This window comes from Phyllostomus hastatus, unplaced genomic scaffold (assembly GCF_019186645.2).
Source record: "Phyllostomus hastatus isolate PE091 unplaced genomic scaffold, TTU_PhHast_1.1 phas_contig_40, whole genome shotgun sequence".
Classification (NCBI taxonomy): Eukaryota; Metazoa; Chordata; class Mammalia; order Chiroptera; family Phyllostomidae; genus Phyllostomus; species Phyllostomus hastatus.
The window spans coordinates 15,050,780-15,076,234 of record NW_025333872.1 but is presented as its reverse complement, the minus strand read 5'-3'; the positions used below and the strand labels follow the sequence as shown (position 1 = coordinate 15,076,234).

At 47.3% G+C, this 25,455-nt stretch overlaps 1 protein-coding gene across 1 annotated transcript in view; it reads left to right on the top strand.

Annotated features, from left to right (window-relative positions):
• TRAM2 (translocation associated membrane protein 2) overlaps nt 1-25,455 on the top strand; it is a 74,930-nt gene that overhangs the window by 19,393 nt on the left and 30,082 nt on the right. The window contains exon 2 of the mRNA XM_045842968.1: nt 20,026-20,089. Within this exon, the coding sequence (XP_045698924.1) occupies nt 20,026-20,089 (64 nt within the window). The remainder of the gene's footprint in view (nt 1-20,025; nt 20,090-25,455) is intronic.

The window sequence follows — 25,455 nt, the reverse complement described above, 5'->3', positions numbered from 1 at the left end:
TGAGGTTAAGTGAAGTGAAGATCAGCCACTTGAAATATTTTGCTATAATGCATGACCTCACTGTCATTGCATATTTTTAAAATAATGGAGATTTTTTCATTTTATGAGTTATTTTTGTTGAAGGACTTTCTTTGCTGTTTGAATACCACTTTTATAAACAGTGTTTTCCAAGCTCTTCTGCTTAGCACAGCTGACTTAATTTCTACTCTGTTCTTAGGCACTATGGTTTTTCGTGATTGAGATAAAAATGCACATACCAAATTCTGCTTTTTTACCCACTCAATATTATATCCAGATATTTTGAGATGTAGTATTTTAAAAAGATGAGGTTGTTCCTAAATGCCTGCCACTGGGGGGTTTGTTAGGTCAGTTTAGAATGGTGACATAATTCCATATGCGGTGTCATTGAGTGATGTCCAAATCACATGGTTGTAATTTCTTTAAAAAAGCAGCCTGCAGAGTGACATTTTGTGTGGGCCTTTTTTCTGTAAAAGTTTGGATTTGTTTTATCTATTTTTATTTTTTTACTCGTTACCCGAGATATATTTATTGATCTCAGAGAGAGAAGAAGGGAGAAAGAGAAACATTAATGTGAGATGGAAACATTGATCAGTTGTCTTCTGTATCCACCCCAACTGGGGATTGAACCTGCAATCTAGGTGTGTGTCCGGACCAGGAATCAAACCCACTGCACAGGACGATGCTTCAGCATCAACTAAGTTGCAGCACTAACTAAGCAACCTGGCCAGGGCTGGATTGCTTTTATTTTTATAAAAAGGTAGCTCTAAGGATAATCATCAAGACACAATCAGTAGTTTTCTCTGTGTGGTGTAATTTCAAGTAATTTTTATTTTATTTTTCCATGCTTGTATCTTGTGTGTGTGTGTGTGTGTGTGTGTGTGTGTGTGTGTATAAACTCAATGAAATGTATAGCATTTGGATGATCAGAAAAGGCCCGTTAAAGCTTGTCTTCATTTTGGAAATGGGAAGGTGGTAGGTTTGGAGCACTGACAGCTTGTTGCCCGGAGAGCAGGCAGGTGAACGGAGTGAAGGAGGGGAGAAGCTGGGATGTGGGTGAGCAGAGAGAACACAGGAGCGGCAGGGGGCGTGTGGCAGGGCAGCCAGGAGATGCTGGGAAGGTGAGTCTGAGCCCTTGATCGTAGAGAGGCCATTCCCACCTGCTGTAAATAAAACCTTTGCTTTCCAGAAGTCTTTTGAAGACTGGCTCACAGTGCGAAATGGGTATATTTTAAGCCAGAGAAGACTATACGAAAAGCATCAAGAAAACTTAAGTCAGGATCCACTAGAAGTGGAAATGAAACTTCTCAGTTCCAGATAGTAACTGAACAAGTCACATGAAAGAAATGGCCTGTGGTAAAAATTGAAGATTTTAAAAACAGCAATTGAAAATGTAAGTTTAAACCCTGACGCAGCAGCCCATTGTTGCTCCATCGTGGGGCTATGGAAATGGGCCACCCAGTCCGCTTCTGGGTGAGACCTATGCACTCTGGTCTGCAAAGGGTCTCTGTACCCTTTCGGGGGTGCAGTAAGCAGGAGGTGGGAGTATTCGGGACTATTGTGACATTCGGGAGCTTCTGTGACGTTTTAGGACTTGACTGTCTTGAATAATTTTTGCACTGACAGCCTCTTGCTCAGTTCTGATAAAGTTGGGCAGATGGCTCTGCTTCCCTGCCCAATGCGCCTTTACCTGCGGCCTGGTGAAGGTGAAGCTGCCACTGGTGGGTGGAGGGGTGGGGGGTGGGGCTTAGTCCTCCGTCCTCCTAAGGCTTCTCATCTGGAGGATACACAGAAAATGATCAATGACAAAACCAAGTTAAAAAATAAGAAGAAAAATAACTAATTGTTACTTATGGAATACAGGGATGTGCCAGGCCTTGTGCTAGACTTGACCTTCAGATCCCACTAATCCCCTTAACAGTCTTCTTTATCTCTGCCTACACCAAGCAAGCTGAACAATTCTGTCTCAGTTGTAGTGAGGGCAGAATTGGGATTTTAACACAGGTCTTTCTGAATTCAAAATTAGACTCTTAACCATTGTGCTCTCTTGCCTCTCAGCAAGGAGGAGCAGGTAGCCGGTGCCTCAGGTGCGAGGGAGGGAAGCAGCATGAGCGCTAATGATGGGATGGAAGAGAAGGCTTCCTGAGGAGTGAGGCCAGAGCTGGCCCTCAGAGGAAAGTCACAGTAGAGACACAGATGAAGGCAGAACACAGGGCTGTAGTTCCAGGCAAGAAGAGGCATTCAGAGACTAACAAGATAGTTAGTAGGTGAAATGCTAGAAATGCCACAACAAGTTCCTGGGCCAGATGGACTTAGGAAATGCTAGACTAAACAGGTTTCTTTACTGCAGGACTTGTCAGAGCCTTTAACATAGTAATAATGCACATTGTATACCTTTACCAAATGCATTTGTTGACCTTGGAGGGAACTTCATGGAATACCATCTAGAATATCCTTGAGGACATGCAGCGTGTTGTGCTCTTTGGGAGTTGTGATAATCAAGGATGGAGAGGGAAGGAGGTTTAGTAATGTCAGATTAAAGAGATAGTATCCTGTAAGCAGTGGGTACCCATAAAGGGGGTGTCTGTTGTTTATATTATAATAACCTGGCTATTCTGTCTAGGACGGTGGGAGGGGAGGAAGGAGAGGTGAGTCCTGAGGCAAAGAATCCAGTTAGAAGCCTCTTCTACAGGCTGCTGAGGGATGCCTGTGTGAAGCTCTGTGGTGGCCCCGTGAGTGGCAGGAATGGATTCACTGACATGGTAAAGGAGAAACCCAACAGGTGGCTCTAAGGAAAGGTGGAGAGTCCTTGACTGCAGCCTGGGACATGGGCAAATACAGGGATGTGTCCCAGACACCAGCTTTCGAAATAAAGATGCAAAGTTTGCTTATATAATGATGTTAACCAATGTTACACCCCCCAAATTTAATTTTAAAAAAGATGCAAGGAATGATTTTTGGCACGCCAAATGGGAATTGATGATGCTCAGTATAGGAGAAGATGCAGGACAGTCCCCTGGAGGAAGATCTGAGTAGGAAAAGTCGAGTTGAATGTCACTGAAATAGAGATAGCCATGGTGGCAGGGATTTTCTAAGGGAGCGAAGGGCGGAGCTTGAACCCTGTACCTGCAGCTGAATCCCTGCCCTGGATTGTGTGGAAGACTCCATGGAAGCCAAGGGACTTCAGAGAACACCCTCCAGAAAGATCAGAACCCTGAGGCCTCATGAAGGAGGTGGCAGTAGCCTGAGGCTCCGCTCCACATCTGGCTTGTAGCTGAGCTAGCTGCCCAGGAGCAGGTGTCCTGCTTCCCACCAGTGCTTTTTTTTTTTTTTTCATGTGCTCTTTAGTGCTACCTGCTTCCTCTTCTTAGTAGTATATTTAGCATCTGGGGTTTAGATATTACAGGTGCTTTAGGAGGGCTGCAGGTGGCCTGCCTGGCAGGTGTGTCCACCAGTGTTGGTCAGGACTTCTGACTTCATTCTGTTCCTGTCTCCCTGCTGCTTGCATCCCATCCCTGTGCCCTCTACAGGGCAGCAGAAGGGCCTGATGGCCCGGTGGTCTGGGCCGATGCGCCGTCTCTGAATCCTTGCCCTCTGGGCTGGAGTCTCTGTCTGAGACCCAGGCCAGGATGGCTGCCTGGGACTGCTAGCTCTCTGTGCTCTCCCCCTGCCTGGCCTCTGTCTGTGGCCCAGGGCCTGCTTGTCAGCACGTGGCTTGGGTTTCCGTGTTAACGTTCCCAAATTGGGATTGCAGAGGATTGAGTGTCCGTGCTGTCTGATCATGCTGAGCCTTCTCAAGCAGCCAGCTGCGAAACTTTCAAAGGGCTGTGTGTAATTGGTTTGGGAGATGGGGGGGCGGGGTGCAGGGGGATGGAGATGGGGACAAAGAAGTCAGTTTTTAAAAGGAAAAAAATAAATGAACATAACAGCCTTGGGCCATTTGGGTGGGGCGTGGTGCTCGGGCACACTGAAACCCTTTTCCTCTTCCCTTCATATTTTTCCACTTCCAGAGGCCCCTTTGGCCAGCGCCTTACTGACCCCTGCAGACCCCCTCTGTGTAAATACAGCCTCTGTCTCCCACCCCCTCACTCATTACGCATTCCTTTAATCTGACCCATCTCCACGTCCCCAGCTGGCAGAGACTCAGCAGATTCCAAACCCCAGCTGGTGCCGGAGTGTTTACACGGGGCGGGGAAGCTTGGCAGACAACTTGCCCCCAGGCTCCTCAGCTGTAGGAAAAGGTAGAGAGACATCCCGGAGATAAGTGGCCCGTTTGTTTTCGGGCTCCCTCCTCCCTCTTGCACTTTCCCCCTCATGCCCACCCTCACTCCAATTCCAGTTGTATCCTGAAAAAGTAAAAGGGAAAAGAATCTCTTTGTATCCCAGAGGTACTGGGCTAGGGACTCCCTGGCTCATCCCTTCCACCCAAGTAACCCTTTATGGAGCACTTGGAGCACACGAGGAAAGAGCCTTTCACTTCAGTAGAGCAGATCGGATATTATTTAGAAGACATTATTTGTCAGTTTAAAATGACTCCCCATTCATAGTGGGTATTGCTTTTCCAAAATCAGTACTAAAGGCGGTGTGGCTGGATGTTCATGAAGCCCGGCCTGGGGTTCATCACTGCAGCCTCGGGTCAGTGGTGTTCTCAAGGGTCTTCGTCCCCCAACTCCGTCTTCAGTGAAGGCTCCCCGAGACACTCAGATGGGTGGGCACTAACCCATAGTGGGGGGGTTTGTCTTGACCTGAGTTTGTGAGAAGGCAGTCCCAGGGTGTCCTGTACAAAGAAAAGCCTTTTCTTATCCTGGTTGTCAGAACAGTTGGTCATTTGGAACTTAGCTGGTCCTTCGAGAGTGGCTGTTTGTCCACCTCCCACTGGTTTCCCAGTGTGTTTGGGAGAGACCTTTGCTGATTTGAAGTGACCTGTTCCTAGTGGTTGTGTAGACCATGTTAATCATTATTGGGTGGTGTTCATATTAAGACTTTTATTTGAGGAATGTAACTGCACAAGTCAGGGTCCCACAGGAAACACAGGGGGTCACTCAGCAAAGGTTACTAAGGCACTGAAGAAGGTGAAGACAGCGTCAGGGGAAACAGACAGGGGGTGGTGAACCTCCCAGCCCTTGCAAAAGTGGGGCAGTAGCCCTAAGCCTGAAGGGCCAGGGATGGCGTGGACATAGAACTAATTCAGATGTCAGGGAGATAGAGAAAGGATGAAAGTGAGGTAATGCAAGCAAGCTATAGCCAAAGGCGAGGGGCAGGGCGTTTGATAGGGATCAAGTCCTTGCCACATCTGTCCAGTCGGGAGGGTGCCAGGTGAGGAACACCGTCCTCTCCAGATTCAGCTGCAGCCAGGGGTCCAGGAAACCCACTGATGTACTCCATCTGCTCTCTGCTCTGGGTCACGCAGCAGTGTGGGGAATGGGGCTGGAGGGGCAAGTGGAGAATTAACCAGCCCAGTAGCACTTACAGCGTCTTTTCTATCTCCTCTTTGAATCCTGCCTCACTCACACCCACCGGCAAAGGGAAAGAGTGGCACCGTGAGGCTGATGCTCCTGAAACACTACAGACTCTGACGACAGGCACTTCAGACAGATGTTTCCTGATTACAGTGAGCCAAAGGGTGTAACACAGCTACTTTAATCCACATATTGCACTGATCTCTGGTGAGACCAGGATCACCGGTGCTTCTTAAAAGTGGCAGCACGTTAAATGTCTCCACTTCCATCTTTTGGGGCTAGTTCACATAATACTCAAGTGCCACTTAAACCCATTTCCTTCTCTTACCCACGCGCTTTGCACATGCGGCCCTCAGGGACCTAGCACCGTTGCCAGTGTAGCATAAATGGGACTCTGATCACGGCGTCCAGTTACCACTAGTCTTTGAATGTGTGTATCTAACAGGAAATTACTTTCTTGACAGTTTCACTCGGAGGAGCTTAGACCCATTTGTCCATTAGGTAACTGATAAAATTTAATTGCTAAGCTATGAAATATGGGGCAGCTTTTAGAGTTTTGCGGCTGGAAACAAAGACTTTGAGTTTTCATGTTACAGTATTCATTTGCGGGAAGCTGTTGTTTCTTTATCTGGGCTCCAGTCATTTTGGGAAGCAAGGTTTGAAACACAAAGTGCTGGAACAGAGGATATCTCCATGAACACAGTAGACAAAGACAGTTGACTTTGGGGCCCAGCAGCTTTTAGAATAATGGAATGAATGGATGAATGAATAAAAACTTTAAGTAGGGTCTGGAGGTTGGATTTCCTTTCCTCTTCCCATTTTAGACTGGCTTGTTTGAAACCAGTGGAGACAGCCAAGATCTAAAGTTGGCCCACACAGTAGATGGTCCCCCAGAGCTGCCATGACTTCATTGAGTCAGACCAGCGATTTTTCAGCCAATGTGCTGTAAGAGAAAACATGCAGCACCTGACTAATGAGTCAGGGGAGCTGACATCTTTTCCCTTAGATTGTCAGATTAAAAAATGACAACAGCCAACACAACAATAGCTGTCAGGTATGAATGAATCAAAATCATACCTATTTTTTGGTCAGATTGCCCAAAACTTATTTTTTGGTGTGCCACAGGTTTTTAGTAATTAGTTTGTATGCTATAAAATGAGAAAGATTAAAAATTGCTGAGCTAGACGGTTCCAACAGGAGGCCTCCTCTTGTACCTTCTGAGCACCTTAATGGTATGTCCAAACCCCCCACCCCCTGAAGTCTTCCTGGAGGAGATCCCTAGGTCTCCAAACTCTGACCACTTTACAAGGGGAGGGGGGTGCAGAGAGAATAAAACCACGGTCTCCACTTTGAGAAAGGAAAAGAGCTTCTACATGTTCTTTACCTAATTGTGTCTTGATTCATGACATCTTGTCTTAAAACTAACTTGTGTCCTGGCTGGCGTAGCTCAGTGGATTGAGCGCGGGCTGCGAACCAAAGTGTCGCAGGTTCGATTCCCAGTCAGGGTACATGCCTGGGTTGCAGGCCATGACCCCCAGCAACCGCACATTGATGTTTCTCTCTCTTTGTTTCTCCTTCCCTTCCCTCTCTAAGAATAAATAAATAAAATCTTAAAAAAAAAACCCAACTAACTTGTCACATGTCAAAGTCTCTCTTTGATCATTATTTTTAGGCACACCACTCAGGTATCATGGTGGTTAAGAATCCAGATATCAGCCCTGGCTGGCCTAGCTCAGTGGATTGAGCACGGGCTGGGAACCAAAGTGTCCCAGGTTCGATTCCCAGCCAGGGTACATGCCTGGGTTGCAGGCCATAACCCCCAGGCCATCAACCGTACATTGACGTTCCTCTCTCTCTCTCTCTATCTCCCTCCCTTCCCTCTCTAAAAATAAATAAATAAAATCTTTAAAAAACAAAAAGAATCCAGATATCACAGTCCAGGAGCTCGTGAGTTCATCCCGCTTCTGAGGCTTGGCAGCTGTGTGCCTTTGGGCAAGTGTCTTACTCTTTCTGAGCTTCACTTGTTCTGTACAGTAGGACTTCTTGAAGGATTAAGTGAGATAGTTTCTGTGTTTAGAGCAGTTCCTGGCACATCGTAGGAGTCAGTAGCCATAATAGTTGATTTTAGAGCTGGAGGTTAAATGAGGTGATCTCGTTTGGTGTTTAGCACAGTGCCCGGCAGTTAATGAAATCTCACACATCACTTGTCCCTTCCAGGGTTGTTGGGGGTAATGTGAGGCAATCATGTAAAGCATCTCAGCCTTGCCTGGCCTGCAGTCACATGTTCAGTAAAGCGTGGTCAGTTTGATTGTTTGTGAAATAAGGGAGTTGGACTAGGTTGGTGGCTTAGCTCCTGAGTTTGGTCTCTAAATTTCTGAGGGAAGGTAGTGGATCTTACGATTTTTGCATCTCCTGTAGCACTGTGCCATGCCCAAAGCATGTGCTTAATAAATATTTTTTGATTGAAGAATTGATTTAATATATATTTTAAAATTCTCTCTATAGACAGTGCTAAACAAAGACATGTTTCCGGCATGTGAAAGTGTATTACCCGCCAGCTTTGCACACATCTGAGCACGCACACACACACTCCCCTCTAATGCTTTCCTTGACACATCTGGTCGAAGTTCCAGTGTGGCCATTGTAAGATCCAAGGGAGAGCCCTGGAATCCCCCCTGTGACTGTGGTGGCCGTCACTGCAGGCCTTAGAACGTGCACCCTGGCCCATGGCCAAATGCTTATCTCACGTCTATGGGTTCTGATTCTGAACCCCATCAGTTGGGCCACAGACAGCAAAGGCTGATAGACCGTTAGGAAGCTGGAGGCCTCCTGATGGCCTCTGGCTGGCATCGTGACATTTTCGCCTTGGAACCCGTAGAACAGCCACCCTCTTGTCAGTTCATCCTGGTGGCCCTGCCTTTCCGTCTCGGGATGTGAATGGAAGTCAAGTCATGCTGAGAGAGGCAGTGTAGCGCTGGTTCAGAGGAGTTCATTAAACAGACAGCACAGACATTTACAAGCCTCCTTGTGAATATGAAGGGGGGTGTTAATTTTGTTTTTCGCCTTTCTCCCCATGTCCTCCATATTCCTCTTCAGCCTCCTGTTTCCACCTCGGAATCACATCAATTCCAGAGGGATGAATTGAGCATCTTCTCTGTATCCAAACAAGTGTCAGAACTTCAGAGGGAGCGGGGAGGCAGTGGGGCCCGACAGGGGAGCTGCCCAGGGCCCGTGTTCCCCCTGGGGCACCCTGCTCCTGTGGCGCCAGATCTCACTTCCTAAGACATACCCCTTGACTTGATGTATTCCTTTCTGGTTCCCCCCTCACTTTTCTGCCTACCCACCCATTTTTTCTCTTTGTGGCTTTCCTCTTCACCTCGCATGGGTTCAGGATTCTCCTGTTGCTCCCCGACCACCCATCCCCCTAGCTCCCGGAAGCCTGAATCAGCTGTCCAGAGTTTGGTCTCCACTCTGCTGCTCTGAGTTCACCATGTCCGCCAGCCCTACTTTCTCCTTTCCTCCAGTGTTTACTTACCACGGTCCCCAGGGACCTTTGGTTTCCAAATCTGATGGGCTCTTCATGTTGTCATTCATTCCACAAATACTTATTGAGGCCCCACTGTGTGCTAAGCACCGTTCCAGCCACTTGGCACCCATCAGGAAAAGAAAAAACCTTAAGATGCCACTGCCCCTGTGCAGCCCACGCGTACCTCCCAGGTTGGCTGGTCCTCCCTGGAGTCCACATGTCCTGAGTATGGACTCCCGACACACTGCTCCCTGGGCACAGCACTCCTCTCTGGGCGTGGCTGCGAGTACCCTGCGACTGGTCCTTCCCAGGCTTCGCCTCCTCTCGCCCTCCCAGTCCCTGCGCTGCTGCTGTCTTCTCTTGGGTGGATGCTGCCACCATCCATACCACTCCCTGAATAACCATCATAACTCCTAGCTCGTTTTATTTAAGTTTTATGCTTGGGCATCTGTTGCCTGAACAAAACCAGAGCAGCACACCTGACCATTCCCTCACCTTAACTGACTGTGCCACTGAGTCTTTGAAAGTTGCCTAGCTCTGCCCTGTGTCTCTTGCCATTACCTTTATCTGGCCTGGGTATCCCTTCTTGCAGCAATTCCCTTCCTAACTGGCCTCCACGCTGCCTGGCTCACCCCTCCTGCCCCAGCCCATCCTCTGAGGAGAATGAGCTCTCTGTAGTGGAAACCTCATTGTGTTATTCCCTGCCTAAAATCATAAGTGGCTACCTCCCACATGTAGGATAAAGTCCAATTTTTATTCTTGCCATAAAGGGCCCTTCATAGACCTGGTTCCTGCCGTGCTTCTGGCCTCATCACCTTTCACATGCACACAAACCATTCCTTTTCTCTGAAAGTCTTATTTCTCCCACCTCTCACCTAGTGCATGCAGCCTCCTTCCTGCCTTCTTTGACCTGTCTGTCCCTTCAGCATACAGGCCAGGCAGGGCTTCCTTGGTGATGTTCTCTGTGACGGTGGAGGGGGCTTCCTCCCTGTCTCAGTCGGGGGGACCGCTCTTGTCCTCTGAATAGCCTGTATGTACCTCTAATAATGACAGTGTTGTTGTGCATTTGCTAACTGATTTGTCCAACTGGGCTGTGGGTTTCTGTGGTGCCTTTCCTGCCTGGGGTGCTATTTGGAGTGGAAGGGCAGGGGGCATGTCTGTGTCTGGGAGTTGCAGGGGCAAGGCTTGGAAAGGCATGGCTGGGCCCCTGTGCAGTCCCGGGATGCCAGGCAGGGGTCCTGATTCTATCCGAGACACCAGAGAGTTGTGGAGGACTGTGGAAGAGCATCTGGAGTATTTTAGCAAAATGGTTCTGCAGTGTTTCCCAGGGCAGTCAGGGAAGACAGCAAAATAGCACTTGAGGGTAGTGCTTTAACCTGTCTTCTGTAGGCCATGACCTTCGTTCCTCCTCAGGGTTCCTGCATAGCACAGGGCAGGGCAGTGGCTGCAGAGTGGAAGAGCAGACCCACTCTCCCTGCCCTCCCCCTCCAAGGCCTTGGCTGGGACAGGCTTTCTTTCCTCTTTCCCTCCGCCTTTGTGTGTTTCTAGGTGTGTCCTCCCCTTCTTCTGCATAAAGATTATCTGTGTGTTACGGCCAGAGCTAAGGTCACTGGTGTCCCAGGCAGTTCCTGTTCCTTCTTTTTCAGGGGGATCCCCAAAATAGAATTGCCCAGCAGGCTCGGGGTGGGGGACACCTGGCCCTCAGGCTCTTGCTCTGAGGCCTGGATCCATCAGCAGGTGAGGGTGTGTGCACCCTCCCCCTACTCTGAAGACCAGCTGTGAGTTGAGACAGAGTCCAGCCTCTCCCTCTGATGTTTGGTTTTCTTCCTGGGCTGCCTTCTCCCTGTGTGAGGTCACATCCAGCCTCGGGGTCCTGAGAGGCTAAGAAAAAGCACCACATATTTTTCCTTGGTGTTTAAAGTACCACTTTCAATTAGTAAAAGGAAATTTGTAGTGATGTGTATGGCTGTGTGTGATGGAGGAGGGCGGTGGGGAGAGGGAGAATCTTGGAATGCGGCATGTAACAGATCTCCACGTCTGACTAGACCTTGTTTGGTTTAGGGGGACGGAGGGGCTGGTGGGTGGCAGAGGGTGGATCGTGTTTACCTCAGGTCGTGCCTGTGGGGTTAGGACTGTCTTTTCTGTTTATCTGTGGCACATTTTTCTGGCTACTCTGGCCTTTTATGTTGTTATTTTCCTTTTCCACTTTGAAGACTATTCGGAATATTTCCTTGTGAATATTATTTGCTGATGAACAGGGATATTGGAGTGCTGGACATTTTCCATTAACCTCTTTGGCCTTGATTTAATTCAACTGAATCAAATCATCATTATTAAGTCCTACTTATCAGGTGCCCTCATGCAGGTGGACCTTGGCAGGTCTCTGTGACTTCATGCACCTGGGCTGGAGGCCAGCCCAGAATGGGCTTCCAGTGCCCGGCCCCTCTGAGCAGGATGGGTTGCTGTGACTCCCAGTAGGAAGGAGAGGTGAGTCAGAGTCAAGATGCACACAGCACAGCCCCGGGCCTGACCCTGTCTTCCTGCTGTGTGTGGAAGAGTACAGCTTGTAGAATGGCACGGCAGTGGCCCCACTCTTTCCTTAACACCCTTTGATGGAGCAGGGGTGTGCAGGAAGGGGACCACAGGAGTCACACATCCAAAATTACTGCAGAATGGCTTCTTTTAAAAACTTGTTTATTTGCCTTTCAGCCCTTGTTTTGCTCAGTTTAAATTTGGGTGGAGGTGGACATCGGGGGTAGGGCCTCTCTCTATGTGACCTGACCAAACACCCAGAGGGATCTGAAGGCTACCTGTGCAAACAGACCTGGTTTATGGCCCCTGGAGGCAGCTTCGCTTTGCTCTGCCTCTGTGAACTCAAAGTTCATTTTTCTAGCAAGCTCTTATCCACAGGCCTGGGCCTTCAGTCAAAACGTGAGGAATGACATGCTGCTGTTTTGGGTAGGGAACTTTCCAGATGGTAGAGAATAATTAAAAGTGGTTGCAGTAGATCACTGTCTGCCTCTTCTTTCCTTCCCTAAGCGTAAACACGCAGATGAAGGCAAATGGCACCCCGCCCAGTCCAGCTACCCTGGCTCTTCAGAGCTCCTGAACAATCCTCTCATTTCCCCAAAAACCAGGACATGCCATAAGTTCCTTGGGCCGTGGCACCCACTCTTGCCAGCGGTCAGTGATTAGTGACTGTCCGTCACGGGCACATCTGCGATGATTAGAAGTCCCCGCCGTCTCTGTGTCTCCTGCCTTCTGGAGCCAGGGCTTCTCTTGCACTGGCAGCTGCGATGGCTGATGTGGGCACCGTGGCCCCTGTTCTGAAGTCAGGTCTATGACAAACCCTGTCTTTGTCTTCTTCTGTCTTTGATTCTTAATTCGTTTTTCAGATACTGCATCTGAACAGGTGGCTGTTGGTTGGAAGTGAGAATAATTTGTCTTGACTGGTGTGTGTGTTTTATGGGTGCCTGCAGAGCAACCCGCGGTCTGGGCCCTGCCGTGTGGGGAGGGAAATGCATTGTACAGACACGGATAGTCTTCACAGTTATTCTATGTGAGCATTGCCTTATTTTTATTTTGTTTTTAGCTCCCATGAGAAGTGGTTTATGAGTATGGTATGTTATCCAGTTAAGGGGAAGGCTCCTGGGGGGAGGTGAAGAATATTGAAGTATGTAATCATGTGAGAGTGTTAGATACAGTCATCCAGGGCTCTTGATTTTTTGAGGGAGAAGATGAGGTATACATATTAAGTCCTTCATGGAAGAAACATTTATTTTATGAGAACGTATATATTTTATCTAAGGTTGTCTGTAAGGCACATGGTAGGTCAAGTTCAATCTATACAGTCTTCTTAAAGTTATAATTAAGTTGTGGGTGTGTAGGAAGTGGGGAAGGGCTGTCCCCAGGCCACCCCCTGTTCCTGTTTTCAGTACCTCATTGACTTCCCAAATTGGGAATGAATAGCATGGCAAGTTCAGTCTTCCTATGGATCTTTAAAGACCAAGTTCAAAGGTGTTTAAAACTCTGTAAATGACCCTTTCTAAATTCTTCTTTATCCCAATATAAAGTTTAGATTTTGGGACTGATGAATATAATAAAGCAAGTAATATTTTGCTGTGGCTGTTCCAATTAGGGTTTTTTCTCATAAATATACATTGTCACTTTTTAATCTAATCTAAAACTGTGTCATGGCATTAATAGTGAATCTATTCAGCATTGTGAACCTGGGCTTGTAGAGAATCTGTTGTGCGTGTGTGTAGCTGTGCGTAATTCTTATATCAAGGCAGTTTTCAAGTGAGAAAACCAGAACCTCTAGGCGTTGCTAAAAGCCACACAGAAAGGTACTATCAGAACTCAGCCTCCTGTTTCTAGGCGCTAGGCCCTCCTCGTAGCTTCTGGTCATCCAAAATGGAGAACTTCAGAGAGCAAGAGTGAAAAGCATCTTTGTTTCAGCTGTATCTGCCTTTCGTTGGGTGACAGAGGGGCTGCAAACCATGTACATCGAGTCCTGGCTGTAGACGTACTTGTGCAGGTGACAAGCCACACTGCCAGGCCTCTCCTAAAGCAAGAACCTCAGGAGCAAACACTCCAGGAAACAAGGGCTAAAAGACTCTTTCATTAAAAAAAGAAAAAAAAAAAAAACCTCTTCCCCACCAATTGGGCGTAACTTTCGAATGTTTTCCTGTCTGACCGAAATTTTCCTATCCACCACCTCAGCAGAGAGATGCAAAATCAATTTGGAGAGAGCTGGAGTGGAGGCTGTTTGGCTTCCTGAGAACGGGCTGAGCTGGGAGAGGTTTCACTTGGCTTCACCTGGGCTTCTAAGGAAGGAGGAAACGGGTGTCCTCACTGGCAGTCAGGGGGTTCTTGGTCAGCCACACGCTCGCTGCTCACTGCCTGTCAGCCCTTGAGCTGTGTCCATGGGGCAGAATAGATGCGATCTTCAGCAGAGCCGCTTCTGAGAAAGCAAGGTCTCATATGCTGTCCTGTTCTTGGTGGCTTGTCTGCCAACACAGCCCCTCCCAAGTGCCAGTACGTACGTGGCTGTGTCTGCCAAGAAGCAGAATAAACCAAACCTGAAGGCCTGAATACTACTTCAAAGGAAAGTGATGAGTCTGCTTTCATTGCAGTTCTTATCTTCTCTTTGGTGCCTAGGTATCGGCTTGCAGGGGAAAGAGAACAGATTGGGGCATTTGGAACCCTGGGTGTACCCAGTGTCTGTGGCTGGCAGGCTGGCGTGAACTCGAGTTAACGCACTTTCTCAGTCTGTCAGATGTAGGTGATGCCCGGACCTCGTCTTCACTAGGCAGAGAAGCAGTAATATCATTGGAACTTTCGGGAAGACCCGCTAAGTGAGGCTGTGTGTCAGGTGTTGGCAAATGAACAGAATCACAAAATGAGAGCCTTTTGCTGTCGAGGCTGAAGAGGACCTTTAAGGAGATCCATTCTAACCACTTCAGTTGGCCCTGTGCTTCCAATGTATCTGTTAATGGGGATATTATTAGTATTTAGCTTATTGAGTCATTGTGAGGACTACTTGAGATAATTTATATAAAGCGCCCAGAACCATGCCGGGTACCGAGTGAACACCTGATAGCATTAACTGTCCTCGTTGTTGTTAATGCATAAAAACGGGTCCAGAGAGGTAAAATAGCAAGCCTGAGGTCACCTAGCTGCCCTGCAGCTGAACTGGGACTGGAGTCCAAGTCCAGGATGCTTTGCTGGAAGCAGCTGTTTCACCAGCATCCTTCATCTCCTTGTAACCAAGAGCTCAGATTCATGTGTCCCTAATAGAACACGGCATGTGGAATGATTTTGCTTTTGTTATGGCTACACAAACTTACTCAATGTCACTGCCTTTGTTTTTGATGCCTTGTTTTAGTTAAAAGTTCAATGAAGCTCTGTGTGTGTGTGTGTGTGTGTGTGTGTGAGAGAGAGAGAGAGAGAGAGAGAGAGAGAGAGAGAGAGAGAGACATACACATAGAGAGGGAGGGGGGAGTGAGGGATGTGGCCCCTCCTACATAATTTAGTGTTCTCCCTTTGCATTAGTGTATTAGCACATTGTCACTTTTAACCTTTCACCCACAGAGCCTGGCATTTAAAATGCTATTAAATTCAATCATGTTTCCTATAAACACCCTTAGAGGGGTGGGAAATAATTGGAATGACATTTTTAATAGGCTCCTGTTTCTCAGCCTTCTGTGCTTGCAGAGTGGAGCTTGTTTGGTGCTTTCTCCCTGGTCTGAGGTAGGGAGAGGGTTATGGAGTGAATTTTGGGGGTGCAAAGGGCCTTTTGAAGCACAGAGAATGGTTTTTATGCTGGACAAGTAGAGTTGCTTTTTTGGATAGTCTTTTTGTTTTTTTAATTCATGGACATAGTGAATCTAGGAGCTGATCACTCCTTCCTTCACATGGTTTCGAAGAAAGCTCAGAGTCAAATTTCTGGCCACCTTTAGCTAATTAGTAGGACTTTTGGTAATGCATTTTCATGGATCAGCCTCATCCCCTACTTCTCTTTGAGATTATATATATATACATATATATACATATATATATATATCCTATCCTGCCTCTCTTTTATTTGCAGTTCTATTCTATGGGCCATATTTTATGCATCCTACATTTGTATGTGGAACAAACTTAAAAAATCAAATTGAATGTTGTTTTCTGCTTGTAAGGTTGTGAGGTCTCGATTGGCCAGTTTGCCTCTCGTTTAGCCTCTTCATCTGTGGAACAGGGAAACGGAGGGCACCTTGCCCTGAGACATGGTAGAGTGGGAGCAGGCATGGCTGCCCACAAAGGAAAATGTATGATTCAGAATGGTTTCTGCTGCTACTGCTGGGGGCTAGGGCTGGAAAAATACTGGACTCTAAGGTTTTGCCTTAATCAAAGTCCTATATCCTTTTATCTCAGAATCATGTTGAGAAAACATTTATTAACCATTCATCTATGGTTACTAAGTACTATAGCTGCTTGCAGTGTTAGTTCATCAAATACATATTGTTGAGATACCTACTACGTGCTCAGCACAGGCTTGAACCCGGGAAAGAGGAGAGTTGCTCAGGAGTGCAAGCATGGGCAGAGGGCAGGCTGCGGTCAGTCAGGTGATGGAGCGCAGTCCTGGCTCTGCTCCTTGGTCGCAGCCTCGGTTTAACAAATGCTTGCTGGGTGCTGGCCATGGATTGGAGATAATCAAGGCAGGTAAGATTCCTGCTCCTAGAGCTTCTGTTCTAGTGAAGGGAGCGTTCAAAAACAAGTAAAGATAAACCCCAGAAAGCTGCGTACTTACAATGCGTGAATTTTATGGTGTGTGAATTACACCTCAGTGAAGCTGTTAAAAAGGACAAACTTTTGGCCTGCTGGAGCTGACCCCAGTGTAGTTGGTACTTTCTCCACAGTCGTATGTCTGTGCGCGTACTCACTGATGTCCTTGCAACCCCAAATCAGCATGCCCAGTGATGCTGCAGCCACACATGGGCACCCGCAGAGTGAAAAAATAGAGTAACCTGATGAGCACATTCCCGGCTGAGGTCCAACAGGGTGCCGCTCAGCTCTGCTGTAAGCGAGTGTCCTTTCTGCAGTCTGTTTAGTGCCACTGTTTTTGCGTTGTGCTTTTTGTCGGTGGTGTTGCTGTTTACAGTGGCCCTCACAGCGTGGTGCTGTAGCACTCTCTCATGTCCCTGAGCACGGGGCTGGGACGCTCCGCACAGAGAGCGTGTGTGTGTCAGGTGAGCGCCCTTCAGACACGCAGTACAGCACTGCAGGCCCTGAGCTCCGTGTTTGTGCTTCGACAGTTGGTATTAACTACAGCATCTTAAAATGAAACTCGGTTATGTATTGATCCATTGACAGAAGTGGTGTGACCAGAGACTTGCAGAAACCCTGCTGTTCCCCCGAGAGCAGCAGTTCAGTATTCGCTGGTTCAGTGTTCACGGCGACTCTGCAGCTCCGAGCTCCTGCGAACACAATGGGCTGACTGCACTGCACTGGGGCAAGACTGTGTGTGCAGCCCGTGTGACAAATGTCTGACTTACTTAAGACAAAAAACAAAAGACAACTGCGATGACTCTTTCAGCAGTTAGAGTGGTGAACTCAGTACTTGTATATGCACTCCCACGGAGAACCGGTTTTGTTTGGGTGAGCTCTTCAATATGAAGCTTTAGGGGTAGCCCTGTGGGAAGTGTTCATGGAAGGCACTAGTATGTACGAGGGAGATTGTGTCATACAGCCACCTAGTTATATGTTGGCCTCAGCAAACAAAAGGTGGGCCTGCACATTTCCCATGTAACTAGTTGGAATACACTGAGGGGACTTGTTGTCCCTGGGCCTCCATGATGCTGCAACAGCCATTTGACTCACAGAGCTAAAAAAGTGACTTAAATGTAATTTAATAAGTTGTATCGCTTTGAAATTTTTTTTCAGTCTTTAATCCCTTGGATGAAGTTGTGTAGTCACAGTTCAAGTTGTGATGTCAAAATAAAACAAAAGACGTAAATCGCAAATGGGTAAATGCACAGGAAGAGTGCGCAGAGCTGGCCCCACACATGGGGCGGGAGACGCGGGAGAAGGGAGAGAACTAAGAATGTAGCGTGGGTGTTAGGCTTTTTCTCTACCTATTTCTGAATTGTTTCACTTTTTAAAAGGGTGTTTTTTGAGGTTGAAATAAACATTTACTTGAAACATGAATGAATTTTATGCAGGACACAGAAAAGTTTCTGAGACAGAGACGGGCAGAGAGGCCACTTTGAGGGGATGTCGAGGGACCAGCTCTGCGTGTGTGGCTACCACACATGGCTGCATGTCACAGCACTCTGAGGGGCTCACCAACATGCTGGTGCCCCAACCCGGAGACTTTGTTGGCTGGGGGTGTCCCAGGCGTTGACATCGGAAATGGTCACCCAGGGATTCACATGTGCAGTCAGGGTGGAATACCAGCTGTCCACACGTGGAATTGTAGGGTTTACTCTCACAGGAGTCGTGGCAGCCAGTGTGGACAGGTGGTCAGGTCAAGGGTGGCCAACTGGAGCCACGTGCAGGCTGGGAGGGACCGCCATGGTGGGGGTGGTGGTGATGGTGAGGTTCAGGTGGTGTAGCAGCTAGATTGCTCTCAAGGAGAAGATTGTGGTGACAGATGACCAAGCCCAGCTGGAGTGACAGTAAGCCAGCACAGACTCTGTTTTTCATCCTCTTCAGTGAGCAGTTACTGAGCACGTCCTGTGTGCACATGGTTAGTTACCTGGGAAGGGTTTGAGGACAGATGAGCCGGCAGAGCCCCGCCCTCTGCAGTGCCACCTGAGGAGCACTGCAAGAGAGCAGGTAGACATGGTGGCGTGGTGGGAGGTGCTGCAGAGCACTTGCTGAGGAAGAACACATCACACCCTGTCGGCAGGTGGGGAAGCCTTCGAGGGGCTCTAGTCAAGCTGGGTTGTGAAGGATGAGTGAGATTCTGTTCAGTAGCGTTTTTTGAGAGTTGTAGAATACAAGGTGAGGGGAACTAAAACACCCCCAAAGAAAGAAGTGAGTAGCACATTTTTGCTGAAATAGCATACATACATCTGTTGTAAAGAAATAGAGGCAGTTGGACTGGAAGGGAGGTCAGTAGCTCCTGGAAAAGGTCTTGGGACAACGGGGATCAGGTTTTGGGTGGGCGTAGGAAGCGCCTGTGTGTTTGGAGAGGGCCTTGTGTTCGCCCGAGTGCCTTCGCATACCTCGTTGTCTGACGGTTCCCTCCCAGGTGACAGAACACGTCTGAGACAATAGCTCGCACGAGGAGGCTCGTGCCTCGCTGCGCACAAAGAGCAAACGACACCCCTGGAGAGGAACGGGTCGGGCTGATGGGGAGAGTGTTTGCCCTCCTCTGGGCAGAGAAGGCTGAGGACAGTAACCTGTCTCTGGGAACGGCAGGCATGGACGCATGCAGAGGACTGTAATGTGTCATCCCTGCTTTCCATGCTGCTTTTTGCCACTCCCAGTACCTTTCCCCACACCCACAGCAACTCATTTAAATATTTTTGTTTAGAGGAGAAGCAGTAACTCTTTATTGATGAGCTGTCTCTAGAGGCTTCCTGGAAAAGGCCTGGGTCTGGCCTCTTGCCCTGACCTCCCACATGCTCCGGAGCAGTGCGGGTGGTGCTCTCTGCCCCAGCTGCACATCGGAAACATCTGGGCAGCTTTAGACAGCGTCACCCAGACCAGCCGGGGTACTGCAGATGTCCTCGATCTTACAGACTGGGAAAGTGAGGCTCAGGAGTCAGATGGCTTGCTCAGGGCTGCGGAGCCAGCAAGTGGCAGGGGCAGGTTGGAGCCCAGGCAGCCAGTTCTTGAGTCCAATTTTGAAATCTGACATTTTGTCATATCTCCCTTGCTGGCTAAACTGCCAGAGTACTGATTTGCCAGGTGGCAACCACAGCACAACTAAGATTTTAAAGGAAGCTTTTGAAATAAATAAACGAGAAGTGTGCGGTGTTATGCCTTGTCCCATGCCCCACGGTAGGGTAGATGTGAAATTAGCAGCTGGAATTCTCCATCTCTGAGGCTCAGGCTGACACCTTTGGGGCTGCTGTCCACCGTGTAGTTAACCAATATGCTTGGGGAATCCTCAGTGAGGCCCTGGGCTTCCAGAAGGCCAGCACCTCATCTTCTACTAGTTTCTGCCTTCTGTAATGCTGGGTAACTAAACTAATTGAATGAACGACAGACAAACATGTACCCTTATCTGTGAGCTCTCAGCTGGCCAAGCACAGCTTATTTCATTCCATCTGCAGTGAGTACAAGTGCAGATCCCATGCAGGGCCCAGGATTGCTTTGTTAGCTTTTGGTACAGGTAATGGGAGGGATGCCATTACATGGAAGAGAACAGAGCCAGTGCTGACTGTGCTTTAGGTAAAACACTTCACTGGAGGGGCCTGTGGTCTGAGAGGTAAAAGGGGTGGGCCCTGGGGGCTGGTGGTAGGTTCTGCTCCATTTTTTCGATGTCACCAAGAGGCTAAATTGAAACTATTTTTCTTTATTTTACAGGTCACTGCCAAGACTGCCTTCCTATTTATTTTACCTCAGTATAACGTTAGTGTGCCTACAGCAGGTAAGCGGAACACTAGTCTCTATCTTTCCCTGGTCCTGTTAACTCTGAAGGATTTGCAAAACTTCCTTTTCCTGTGTACTTATATGATCTTTTTAGATTTTTAAACTCAGCACCCAGCCTCCTCCCCCTATTAAGATACAGATGCGGGCCACATTCAGCCCCAGCCACGGCTCTGCAGCCTGGGTTCTCGGGGCACACCGCCAGGAACCAGGCATGTTCCTCTTTTCCTTGCAAAGCCCTGAGTACCCTCTTGATGAATAAAGAAAGGATTTTTGTTAGCTGAATCTAATTTTCTCCTTTTTGTTCTGTAGTAGAGAGGTGAGTTTGAGGTGAGATTCCTTTCTTTGCTGGGCTCCACCGATGACTAGATAAAGGACTTTTGGGGGGCAAATCTCTTAACCCATGGCCCATGGAGGATGTGGCTTCAAATCTTTTCTGGGCTTGCCTGGCCCCTGCAGTCCCTATGGCCTGGCTCTGGGAGAAGCCCTGCTTCTGGGGCAGCAAAATCAGTTCCTTCTCAGGAGAACCGACTAAGGCATGCTGGCTAGACAGGACGAAACTCATGCTCGTGTGAGAAGAGACAGGAAACGCTGTGGCCAGCACCAGGAGACAGGAGACCAGGCGATGCCTGCCCATCCCAAGGCACACTCCAGCCCTGGTGGGCATAGCGGGCTGTCTTGCTCAGGGCTGTGTGGTCCACAAAGTCGTCTTCTTTTTTTTTTTTTAAGATTTTATTAATTTATTTTTGGAGAGGGAAGGGAGGGAGGGAGAGAGGGAGGGACAAAGAGAGAGAGAGAGAGAGAGAGAGAGAGAGAGAGAGAGAGAAGCAATGTGCGGTTGCCGGGGGTTATGGCCTGCAACCCAGGAATGTACCCTGGCTGGGAATCGAACCTGTGACACTTTGGTTTGCAAGCCCGTGCTCAATCCACTGAGCTACACCAGCCAGGGCCAAAGTCGTCTTCTTGGCTCTTGGAAATGTTAGTAACAGAGACACCTCTAAACCTAGCTCAGCTTATGATTTACTCATTTAAAATCTGTAAGTTTTTTAAATTGTGGTAAAATACAGATAGTGTCAGATTTACTATCTTTACCATTTTTTTGGTGTATGGTCGGTGACATTACCTGCATTCACATTACTGTGCAGCCGCCGCTGCCATCCATTTTTAGAACTCCTCACCTGGCCACACCGCAGCGCTGCGGCTGTTCAGTCCTTCCTCACCACTCCTTTCCCGCCCCGGCCCCGGCAGCTGCTGTTCTGCTTTCTGTCTCCATGAACTTGACTGTTCTAGGTACCTCATATAAGTTGAACCATATAGTATTTGTCCTTTCCTGGCTGCTTAATTTTAAATAACTTCTTTTCAAAATACATTTACATAGGTGTTGCATGTCTTTCCAAGGAAACTTATAAAATGCAGATAAACATAAGAAGATAAAAATCATAAATGACCCCTCCGTCTAGCAAAAACTATGGTTATCATTTTGGAATATGGGATCTTGCCCTACTTCTTTTACTGTTAGTGTACAGTGAGCCTTTCTTCTGTGTCAGTCATTGTCATTCCATCCAGTAAGACATTTTGAATAGTTATAGAGCATTTCCTAATGGGGATTACCACAAGTTACTTATTTTATCTCATGTTATTGGATATTTAGGTTTCCAGTTTTTATTGTAAATAGTACTGCAGTAAACATTCTTGTGACTACATTTTTGAATGTATTAATAATTATTTTCTTAGGATAAATTCCTGTTTCTGGAGTTTCTGGGTCAAGTAGTAGGTAAATTTTAAAGGTTTTATATATGTATTGCCAAAATACCCTCTGCCATCTAATTTTTAGAATTCATAAATCCTAATTTTTTGTAAACATAGATATATAACAAAATATATAAGCTTTTCTTTTTTAATGTTAGAATGAATGCCAGTTCACTGATTTATAGAGAGATACTTAGCTGTCAGATGTTGTACTTGTATTTTCATTACATTTCTCCCTAAAGACAATTTATATAGGATGCCAGACCACGACCCAGCAGGGCTTTGTTAACTTACTGTGAGAAAGTGTTGCCCTGGGGCCACAGCAGGTGTGTGCTCCCACGGACAGCATGCCTTTGTTATGGGGAGGGATTGTTTGTAAAGCCAGAGCATGATCAGGGGGGTTGCTCAGAGAAATTTGTAGACAAGTGATATCTTAAAAACATCCCTTTCACAGCCAGGATGAGAAGTGTAGACTTTCTCAGAGAAATTAGAGGACAAGTGATATCTTTTAAAAAAAAATACTTAAATTTTACTTACAGAGAGAGGGAGAGAAACATGAGAAATACATCACTATCTTCCCTCTTGCCTGCCTTCAGCTGGGGATCTGGCCTGCAACCCAGGCATGTGTCTTGACTAGGAATCGAACCAGCAACCTTTTGGTTCACAGCCAGGATGAGATGCATAGACTTTATGCTCCAGGGTTGACCTCAGAGCCTCTGAGCATAAAGAGCATCCCACTGTGTTTTGGGGGTGTGTCAGTATTAATTACATCATGCCTTCAGTTTGTTTTAAATAGTTAATTAATTGATCAAGCCAGGCAAATATTTGTGTGCTCCCTTGCACCAGGCCCTGGGTGTAATTTATGAAACCCGTCTGATCTCTGACTCATGGAGCTTACCATTTGATTAGGGAGGGATGGCTAATAAGCAAGCAAACAATAAATAATTATAGTTGCAATAGTTGTGGTGAAAGAAATGTGCAAGTTTATGTGATAAGGAAAAATGAACCTTACGTGATAAGGGTGATGATCGAAGAAGTTTCTGAGAAAGTGCCATTAAGCTGCATATGTGTAGGAAGTTGTGTTTATAGGGAGGGGGTTCTGTGGAGAAGAAAGTACATTCCAGGCAGAGGGTTCAGCATGTCCAGAGTCCTCGAGAGAGAAACACTTTGGCACGTGCAGTAAATGAAGGCCAACAGGACTGGAGGCAGCTAGGTTTGGCATTTTCCTGTTGTGGGGCGATTGAATTCTGCCCCTGGCCAGAGCAAGTTCTGGGTAAAGGTGAAGGTCCATTAAAATGTATACTGAATTGTGGTGGTTTTAGTTACTTTGGAAAGCGAGGCTAAAGTATCGTTAAATAGCCTATCTTTTGTTTAAATCTTGCCATTTGGGGCTATTTGAAATATGACAAGCAAATAATCAAGAGAGACAATGAAATTAGAATAGCCTGCCTAATTTTGTTTTGAGCTCTTTAGTCACTGATCCAGTAATGCTTGGTTTGTAAGGACTGAAGGAAAGCAGACTTCTCATGGGAAAAAGCCTGTTCACACTAACTGGTCTGTTGAGGTTGCGAATTTTAAACCCTCCCTGCAAGCCTCTTTAAGGCTGGAGATGCTTGGGAATGTATCCATTTTGTATGACACAGGCAAATTCTGATTTCTGAGGTTTCTTCTTTATGTAGTGTGTAACTTGTTCACCTTGATGTTTAAAATTTGAATTTCAGTAGAGCACTGAGTGTTTTCATATGTAGTGGCTCACCATTTCTAAATTGCTGTGTCTTCCTTGGCTAAGGTTTCAGGTTCTATGGAAAACAGCTAGTGGTAATGTTGATGAGTTCTCCTGCTTGTTTTGTTTTGTTCCCTCTTCTTCTCTGCTGTCTTCTGCCCAGCTCTCAGCATTTGTTTACAGGGCTGCAGTAACCAAAGTATTGAATACCACAGACCGAGCGGCTGAAATAACAGAAATTGATTGTCTCACAGCTCTTGAGGATGGAAGTCCAAGATCAAAGCCAGCAAAGCCATGCTCCCTCTGAAGGCTTTAGGCAAGGGTCTGTTCGGCCTCTCTCCCAGCTCCTGGTCGTTCGTTCCTTGGTTTGTGGCAGCACAAGGCCAGTCTTCCCATGGCCTTCACTCTGCGTGCATGTCAGTCTCTGTGTCCAGATGTCCCCCTCAGACAAGGACATCAGTCATATTGGATCAGGGGTCCATTCTGCTCCACTATGACCTCATCTCAGCTGATGACGTCTTCAACAACCCTGTTTCCAAATCAGGTCACATTCTGGAGGTGCAAGGGTAGGACTTCGACAGTGTATGAATTTTGGGAGACACGACTCAGCTCATAACACCAGCTATAAATGTAGGGTTTTGTCACATTATAGGTCAGTTAGGAAGATGAAGCTCCGTTCAGGGAAATGAGCTTAAAGAGGAGGTGGGCACAGAGGTTGCAGTAATAACTTGTGCATCCTGGTGGAGTGCCTGCCACGCCAGCATCCTTGCGGTTTTCTTTAAGGTCAACAGCAGTGAAGCAGGAAATGTTCCTTGTTACCAAATCCCTAGTCTCCTTGTTCCCACTTGCAACCCTGTTAGGGTTATCAGACTTAGGGGAAAAAAGTCTAAGATCACCAGTTAAATTTGAATTTTATATAAAACAACAAATACTTTTTTTACTGTAAGTGTATCTCGAATTATGCATAGAACATAATTATACTGGAAAATTGCTCTTTATGTGAAATTGAAGTTCAGCTGGCCATCCGGTATTTTGTCTATCTGCCATGCACCCTGTCCAGCTCTGGCAAGGAATAAAATGTCAGGTTTCTGGTCTTACCATTAGATACTCTGAGTCTTCTTTCTGATGAAAATACCACAAAGCATCTGGTATTATGGCAAGCAATATAAAGACTGTACAAGGTCAGCAAAGATTAGAGGTTTGATTTTTTTTTTTGCCACACAGACATACTCAAGGCCTGCTGGCGTCCCTTCTGATATAGAACAGGTGACTCAAACAGGCTAAGTGTTTGCAAGGTTGTTTGGCGTTGTGCCACTAATTTGCTGAATTGTCTTGGGCAAACCACTTAACATCTGGGTCTCCCCCTCTCATCTGCAAGATTGAAGGTGATGGTCCCTGCCTCATCGCTAGTGTTTCCTGAGGACAGGAAGCCTCAGGAGGCCTCCAAAGCACTTGCCACTCAGATAGTTCACAGACCCACACTATTAGCACGCCTGGGAACTTGTTAGAAACCACAGCCTCTCAGGACCCACCACAGACCTACTGTGTCAGAACGGGATTCCTGGTTAAAGTCAGAAGCCATGCTCTAAGTGCCCTGGGAAGAAAGCTCCAAGTCGGCTTTCAAATGACCCCATCCTTCTAACCCCAAAGGTATGACAGGGCAACTCATGAAATCCCGTGACTCATTTGACTCATTTGCATCTTTCTGTTCTCTCTGAATCTTGTTTTTCCTACGTGTTTGGTCTGTAGGGTTGGGGGAGGTAGGCAGTCCCGCTGGGTGCATGTGGTTTCAGGCCAGGGCTGTGGTGCCCTCAGAAGTCAGAGACACGTTTGCAAGGCAGTGTGGGTAGGAATCTCAGAGCTCTGATATCCCGGAGCCTGCCTGCTGCTGCACC